Here is an 8479-nt window from a genome sequence, read left to right as displayed (position 1 = left end):
AATGATGTATCTTATTTTGCCATCTCTCAAGACTAGTATTTTACCTAACCGGAATGGCCCATTCACGTGCGATGATCTTCAAGAAGTTTTCTTTCTTGAACCAACTAACTTCGTAAGAGAAAGCATTCTTATTCACAACGTGAGTCGCCTCGCCCAAGTCTATAAGCAATGATGTATGATCTGAGATCGCTCTTTGCATCGCATGAACCGACACCAAAGGATATTATTGTTCCCATTCCACACTAGCAGTACCCTATCCAACTTCTCATACGTTGGAATGTGCAACGAGTTGGCCTAAGTAAACTGTCTATCGGTGAGTTCAATTTCGATAATCATATTAAACATCATAGCCCATCGATTATTAAAATAGTCATTGTTCTTTTCATCTCTCCTTCGAATTATATTGAAGTCACCACTGACAAGGATCGGTAGAGTCTCATCTCCATGAATCCGCATCAAGTCGGCTAAGAAATCTGGTTTAAGTTCAGGTTGTGTTGCACCATACACCGCTACAAGAGACCATCGGAACCCATCTAATTTTGATCTCACCCGAAACTTAACCGCAAAATCACCCCAAACCACGTTAAGGACACCAAACTACTGAAGCAGTCGAAGAAGAAAACAACCAACGATTCAAGCATAAAGAACTTTGGATCGTCCCTTTGCAACCATATCGATCATTAGCAGGCATGAACAAATTCAGAAAGATGCACAGGTAGGTAGAGAGAAGGCAAATTATTCAAGCATGCACGTAGCAAGGCATGTCGCAGCAAACAGGCGGTTGTCCATATGGTCGCGTCAATCGCTACAAAACCACACAAAAGCGATCGAGTCCATGCATAAATGATAGGTAGGTAGGTATAAGTAGTGATGATAAACAAAATAAGCATGCGGCCTCCTTCCAGCTCGCATGCGGCACACAAACGCTAACTTAACTAGCTTCGGTCGTCGGTAACCTAGTGCTTCAGCATATGGCACTCGGTCGCCGCCATTGGCACCGACCAAGGTCACCAGTAAGAGACGAGGCCTGGCCAAGCTAGCCGAACCTGTAGAGCCCGCTGTCGTTGACGAAGTGGCCGTCCATGTAGAAGGCGGCGTTAGGGGGATGGTACGCGTCCATCATCACGAACTGCATCTCGTCCGACGGCTTCCAGTGGCGCTTCCTCTGGTTGATGAACCAGTTGTTGATCTGCTTCAGGTCCAGGCCCGTCGACTCGGCCAGCGCCACCTTCTGGCTCTCCTGTAGGACAATGCAAGTCGTCAAGTTTATATCGAGAAGAGAAGTTCTAGAAATGTTCAGTATCAATACTGGAAGTGTGAGACTACACATATTTCGAAACTTGGAAGATTTGTATACCGAGGGATAAGGCCACTTGTAGTGCATCTCCCACCAGCTGAGGAGCTGCTGGCGAGCATCCTTCGGGAGCTTCCCTTTCTTCTTCTTCTTTGACAGCTCTTGCTTCAGGGAGCTCAGGTACCCACTGTACTTCTTCAGGAGATGGTGCTTCAGCTCCTGGTCCACGCCGTGGGCATCAATCTCAGGAAGCTCTGTCTCTCCTCCGCTGCCTTCTTGATCTTCCTCGGAAGAGCCTTAATTTACACATATCAAATGAAATTTGTTAGTAAAGTAAGAAACAAGGTATGAACTCGCTTTTACATAGCGAGAATAATGTTCATTCATCACAAAAAAGAGATCAATGTAGGTTGTAGACACATCCAGCTTATGTCTTGACAAATACTACCTCCATTTCTTTCGCAAAAAAATAAATACTACCTCTATTCATAATGTTTTGGATATTTTAATATGCACTACATACAGACTGAAATGGGTGAACAAACACACTAAAACGTGCCTATATACATCCAATTAACGAAAAGTTAGAACATCTTATATTCGTGAATGGAGGGTGTACGTAACAAGGGATGAAACCAGATTGTTAGTTGCTCATGGTAGTAGACAGGAAAAATAATTAATTAGGATCAATAAATAAAACAAATAGCAGTTTCGAACAAAAAGAGAGAATGTCTTCACGATTTAGTGAAGAAACATCAACTAGTCACTCCACGTGTGAGAAGTGAAATAACAAGGAACTTTATCTTGCATCAATTCAGTAATGGGCAATTAGCAAGTTACATATTTATCGTACGTAATCCATTTATTTACTTAACAATTTTATGCTTATAAGTGTATATGTGGATTGCCTAGCCCTTTCTAGCAGTTCGGACTTTTGGTTGCGTTGGCTAATGCATGAAGCTTAACAGTATGAAGATGAGATAATCATGTGTTCATAACCCCGGTATATAAGTTGGTAATATGCTTGTGAATTATATGTATCTATTTGCTAGCTGCATTCTCGTAAAAAAAAGTTTAAGATGTGGTGTGGATTGATCTCCAAGTATATGGATTTTCATTTTAACAAATGATGGCAAGTCATATACGTTCAGTAAAGAGAGTTACTCCCTCCGTAAGTGATCTAAACACTCTTATATTTCTTTACGGAGGGAGTAGAAGAGAGAAGCATTACATATAAAGCTGGTTTTTGTGTGACACCTTATACATGATTGGGAACCCTACCCTCCTCTCTTACCCCCTACCCTGCAATGGAAACCCTAATGACTGTGTAAGCAGTTTAATGGAAAATGTTCAGGTGTGCGTAAAGCCCCGTAAGCTTTTCCAAATAAACCTAGTTCCTTTATAAAGCGTTCAAAATGCCATTCAAAAGGGTTAAGCGGTACAATTTTCTTTTTGAGAAAGCTGTACACCATTTTGGAGCTATGTATTAGTAAGTAAAGATAAAATGGAACAAGTCCATTTAACCTTTTGTGTGTGTGTGTGTGTGGGGGGGGGGGGGGGGGGGGGGATGAAGGTACCCCATAATAGTTTGTCAAATGTGGATCAAAGGAATTCCCTCTTTCCACAAACATTCATAAGAAACCCGTGTCCAGTGATAGTTGATACTTCGTAAGCACAGATATTGAATGAACTTTGACATACTACCTCTGTTTCAAAATAATGGAAGTTCTGGATTTATCCCAAGTTAACCTTGTTTAAGTTTGACCAAGTTTATCGAAAAATATATTAACATCTATAACACCAAATCAGTCTCGATGCTTTATGGCATATATTTCCATACGATCTTAGCACAGTTTTTTATAGAGTTGGTCAAACTTGAGCAAGGTTGACTTAAGATAAACCTAGAACTTCAATTATCTCGGAATGGAGGGAGTATCAAATTATATGGATTCAACAGATTAAAATAATGTCATAAATCTGGCAAAAGAAAATCATTACATATAAATTACACGTGTCTCATAATTTTACCACATTATATTAGAAATAAATCATGCTGTCCAATACATATAGTGCAAATATAGTACATGTGCATATGTGAGCACCTTACGATGAGGCAATGTTGTTAGTAATGTTATTTTTCTTCAGATTTCAGTTATGTTGATGCATGGGTATTGCTTGTACTACAGATAAGCAACCTTTTGCACATGTATAAGTTGAGATGCATCGATGTCTGATGCATATGGTACCTATACTGGACTGGTTAGGAGCTTAGGATACAAGACTTGGAGAAAGCACGATGGTATGCTAAAAAGAAATGGAAGAATAACTACTCTTTGAAGAAAAAAAATGCTAAAATACTCATGTACAAATAAGATGCGTACGTAGGGTGGGTGAAAATCATGGGTATTATTTAGTGATCAAATTTGAGTAACGAATTGTATTTTCTGTAAGTTCATTTAGGAGATTCTGTATAGAACATGTCTTTACAAACATGTTCTGCTTCATATGAAGTATTCCTATTCCTCCATAGGAACAATGTTATGCAGTAATATAGTTCAAGAGGATTGATCAAATCTTGTGCCAGAATGTGTTAAACAATGCTTCTGAAAGTTAAATAGAATTGTTTGCTGATAATCATTGATAACTAGTGATTACTATGCTTTTCCATAATTACTCAACGGAACAATCTAAGTAGTAACATCATAGGAAAAATGCCCTAAATTAAACCATGCCACAGGAGTCACGTCATCAATTTATTATTGCATAGAGTATATCAAATAACCCAGCTTTTCAAAAAAGAAAACTGAAGCGGCAAATATGAAAAACCTCATACATGCATTACCAAATAAAATCAGAAGAATGCTGAGTACATATAACAAGGCATGTGCTGTACAGAACCTGGACATGGTATTGTATGCAGTGGGAAGGCATGAAGCTTGTAAAGCTAAGAACGGAAGCAAATGATTATGGATTTGCCAGCCAAAAAACTACTTCCCAGGGAAGTTTGGGTTTAAACCTGGGATCTAGTAGAAACCACAGAAACAATGCATTGAGATGCAACTGATTATCTGAAGGATTTTGTTAACGAAGACATGCATGCATGCAGATGAAAGCATCTCATCAAATCGTCAAGTCATGCATGTGTGTTTTTCTCCAGTTGCATTGTCTTTTCCAGTGACATTCCAATGCAAACTCAGTCAGCCCTTTACCCTTTTGTTTTCTTTTGGTTGCTTTTTACTACCAGGCAAGTTTTCAGTATCTCTTTTGGCCTTACCTCAAGACAAACGGAAACTCGTGATATCTGTGTCCCCTGCTTTTGCATGGCCTTGAAAGAATGCATGCAACGAAGAATCTTGGAGGACGGGTGCAACATCAATCAGAAAAGAAAGCTTTGTTGTTTTCTGATGAGCAAAAATCCATACATCTAATTTGTAAATGCAATTTATTAACAGGAGATATGTTGTGGTAATTAGTCTAGCATTTTGCCCTTCAACTTGTGATGTTAGAAAACTACATTATCCTTCTCTTGTTTTATCCAAAACAATTTTGTTATTCTCTTGGAAACACTGAAAAGGAAAGAAAAGAAAGGAGAACACATGTAGATATGTGGAGTACTCCAGTAGTCTAGCAAGAAGTATATAGGACAGAGAACAATTGAAGCTGAGGAGAAATATGAGTTGACGTCTGAAAAACGCAGACGGGTTTGAACTTGGACTCGCCTCGGAAAGCATCCAATGTCTCTTGACCGCCATTATTCATGAGAGAGAGACCATAGATAAGGCTGTCGCAAAATACAGCAACATGGTATCTAGTCTAGCTACTCCTACACTCTATCATGCATATAATATTGCTGCCAAGGAGATCACGCATAAATTGCTGGAGATCTCACATCAAATAATGGCAGCACTTAACTGTTTCTATGGTTCTCGAGGCACATAGACCAGTGTCTGGCAGTCCATGCCATGCCACTGCAACTGGTCAGAACCCATCAGAACACACACAAAGAACTAACCCCAGCCACATATGCTATTTACTCATCTGTCTACCTATGCATCTAGTATCTGAAACATACCATTTCAAAAAAATTATTTTTTTGCACAGGATTGACCTGAGCTTTGAGGGGGGTTAATTCATGGAAATCTGAAGGCACTACTATTGATCTACAACAACACATCAGATGGCTGCACCGCATGCTCCAATAATGAAGTGATTGTGTGGCATGGTACTAGCTAGTACTACTCCAGTACCAGTGCTGGCAGCAGACGTGTGAGTGAAAGCCCTGGGCTGAACGACTGTGCAGGTGTGTGGGTAGTAGTACCAGTTGCCACTATAGCCTCGTGATAGGTCATTAGAAAGGCCCTGGTATCATCGTGTTAGCCTTGGCACACCCTGTACATGTGCATTTTAAAATAAAATTTAGCAAAGACTAAGAACACACGTCGGACCCTATGATCTAGGCATGCATGTACATCTGGAAGACCACACCCCGGAACAAAAAGATTCTAGGACAAGAGGTAGCTGCATGGATTTCTTGAGGGAGGGAGAAAGATGACAAGAATGTTGTTCTGGCTTGCGTGACAGATGTGGGATGAACTGAGCTGAGCTGAGCTGAGCGTCTATCTCTCTCTACACAGTAAACACTCACTACACATGCATGTGTGTACAGGTAGTACTTGCTCCACTGACATACGGCAGTGAGACTCCTCGGCCTTGCACTGTTGGGCTGCACAGTGGCACCCCCCAAAACCCTAGAAGAAGAAGGCTGGCCTGCCTGGCTGGGTTTCCTTCCATCAGCATGGAGAAAAGATGGCTGAAGCAAGAACCACTCGGAGGCACATGCACATGCTCCTCCCGAAAAGGAATCGTTCTAACGCCACATAAATTCCAAGAACCGAACACACCACCAACTCGTCGATCTGGAGGAAATCAATCAATGGTTTTTGCGCAGTTAATCTGTCATCAATCATAGAGTACGATGAGAAGGTGTGTGAATGGAAGAAACTGATGCGTGTGTGTTTGGAGAGGAGAGGACTATTCATTTCCAGCAGAAGAAAAGATCCATGGATGCCCAGGTTAGAAGAATCTCTAGTACGCATGCTCCTTCAGGAAAAGCCAGCGGCCAAGCCGGGAAAGAATCTTTTCGGGGGGAAACCCTGACGAGGAATGCCGCGACATTAGAACACCAAGAGCACCCTGATGAGGAATACTCTCTACCCATTCGTGCGCACAGTTCCGCACATGCAGATGCAGGCACAATCATATATACCAGGATGCACGAGAAAACGATATTTATTATGGAATTGTTTTTACGGACCCAGGAAATTTCGCATTCAAAAAAATCTGTTAAATCGAAGTCAATAAATTATGATGCGCAAGAAGATGAAGAAGAAACCAGAATAGGGAGAAGCAGATGAAGAAATCATGCAGGGATCAATAGCAAGCAGCAAGACGGGGTATGGATGAATGGATTGATTCGTGGTTGCAGGAGCTAGCTAGCGAGCTGTTTTCTTTACCGGAGGAAAGGATATTGCGCAGCGATCTGCCGGAGATGGAGAGGGAGTTGAGTTGCGTCTCCACCCTCCTCAGGAACTCCATGGCCTCCTGCAGCGGCCTCGTCAGCTCCTCCCGGTACTTCACCAGCATCTCATGGTACGCCTCCTGCGCGCGCACCAGAAAAACAAGAACGAACAGGTCACCTCATGTGAGTACTAGCTACACAACCTAGGAAAAATGTTCCAAGATTTATCGGTTGGCGCACCATGAACTGGTCCAGCTCCGGCTCCGTCGCGGTGCCGAGGCTGCCGAGCGCCGTGCGCTGTCGCAGCTCCAGGTCCTGCGCCACCGCCGTCAGCCTCGCCAACACCTCCGGCGGCGCCCCCACCTACAAACCACCCAGGCTAAGCACAAGTACTTCCCAACAATAAACATGGATGCACTGTAGCTACTATTAAAAGGCAAGCAAGAAAGCATGCATGCTTCATGTTTGACATGAGATGTAGAAGAGAAACTTCTCGTGCAGGAGCAGAAGCAGATGCAGCACGGCAGGGCTGCTGTTAATGTTACCAGTACTAAGAACCATCACTTGCCTTCTGGCAGTCAAGGTAGGCGGCGAGGAGGGAGGAGTAGTGGGGGTGGGAGATGATCTTGGCCTTGATGGCCTCGACGTCGGCGGCGTAGGACGACGACGACGGCTCCTTGGCCGCCTTGGCGCACGCCTCCAGGAGGCTGCCGTTGGCCAGCTGCAGCACCGGGTTGCTACACCCGGTGCCGCCGCCGTGGCTTCCACTGGGCGGCGCCGTGTTCAGGGAGAGAGGGCTGTGCGCCAGATAGCCGGCGGACTGCTGCTGCTGCTGTTGCTGTGGGGGCGGCGCGATGACGGCGCTGAGCGGCGAAGAGCCCCATGGGAGCTGGCTGTGGTGCTGTCCGTGGGCGGTGGCTCCCAGCCCGAAGTGGTGGCCGATCTCCTCCATGGGCTATCTCTAGTGATGTAGTGGTGCAGCGATCGAGCTCTCCCGGCGACGCTGTCCCCGAGCTAGCTCCTGCGCAAAAGGAGACGGATTGAGCTTGAGGTGAAGTTCTTGGGCGGAGAGAAAGAGAAAAAGGGTTTGGGTTTGGGGAAGGAGAAGGGTACCTGCCTGCCTTGCCTTGAGCGGAATAGCCTTTTCTCCTTCTCTCTCTAAGCTATCATTAGAGGGAAGGAGATGGGGAGCGAGAGGAAAAAGCTGGAGGGCAATACTGCAGTACACATCTCGACTTTGGAGAGAGAGACAGTGTAGTGTAGGATGGTGCGCTGTTGTACTGTAATGTATAGTGCTGTGTCTGTGGGGGCTTTCTTTTTCGGGTCAAATCAAAGGGCTTGGAGTGGCTTTGTAGGGAATTTTTGTAGAATCCCCGGTGGAGACGAAGCTGGTTTTGTTTTGTTTTTCCTTTTTTTTCGCCCAAAGGATTTACTCTCGAGCCTTCTTTTGCTTATAGGATACGAATATCATACGAAGTGAGATGAATGTATCTCAACTTTTATAAGGAAAGAGATGTACAATAATTTGAAGCATATGATAATATTTTTTCCATTGAGTCTATCCTAATATTTTTTGTCTTTTAAAATGTGAAGGATGGATTTCTATCCCACATAGGAATATGAATTTATTCATAAAAACCAAAGGGCTCCAAACGTTTTTTTTAAAT

General features: G+C 43.4%; 1 protein-coding gene across 2 annotated transcripts; it reads right to left on the bottom strand.

The window, feature by feature from the left end:
• Positions 1 to 720: 720 nt before the first annotated feature.
• On the bottom strand, positions 721 to 8079 carry LOC125550492 (homeobox protein KNOX3). Of its 2 annotated transcripts, none has more exons than XM_048713499.1 (6): positions 7926 to 8079; positions 7381 to 7833; positions 7053 to 7175; positions 6808 to 6952; positions 1358 to 1590; positions 721 to 1240 (listed from the first exon to the last, which is right to left on the bottom strand). In XM_048713499.1, exons 2-6 carry the CDS (start codon positions 7762 to 7764, stop codon positions 1037 to 1039), a joined length of 1089 nt encoding a protein of 362 aa, XP_048569456.1. In that variant the 5' UTR covers positions 7765 to 7833; positions 7926 to 8079; the 3' UTR covers positions 721 to 1036. The 2 variants fall into 2 exon arrangements, with proteins under 2 accessions (XP_048569456.1, XP_048569458.1); XM_048713501.1 differs by having other exon boundaries at positions 7930 to 8064.
• Positions 8080 to 8479: the final 400 nt, after the last annotated feature.

This window comes from Triticum urartu, chromosome 4, assembly GCF_003073215.2.
Source record: "Triticum urartu cultivar G1812 chromosome 4, Tu2.1, whole genome shotgun sequence".
NCBI lineage: Eukaryota > Viridiplantae > Streptophyta > Magnoliopsida > Poales > Poaceae > Triticum > Triticum urartu.
Note: the sequence above shows the minus strand (reverse complement) of the source record. Positions and strands in the feature narration are given on the sequence as shown.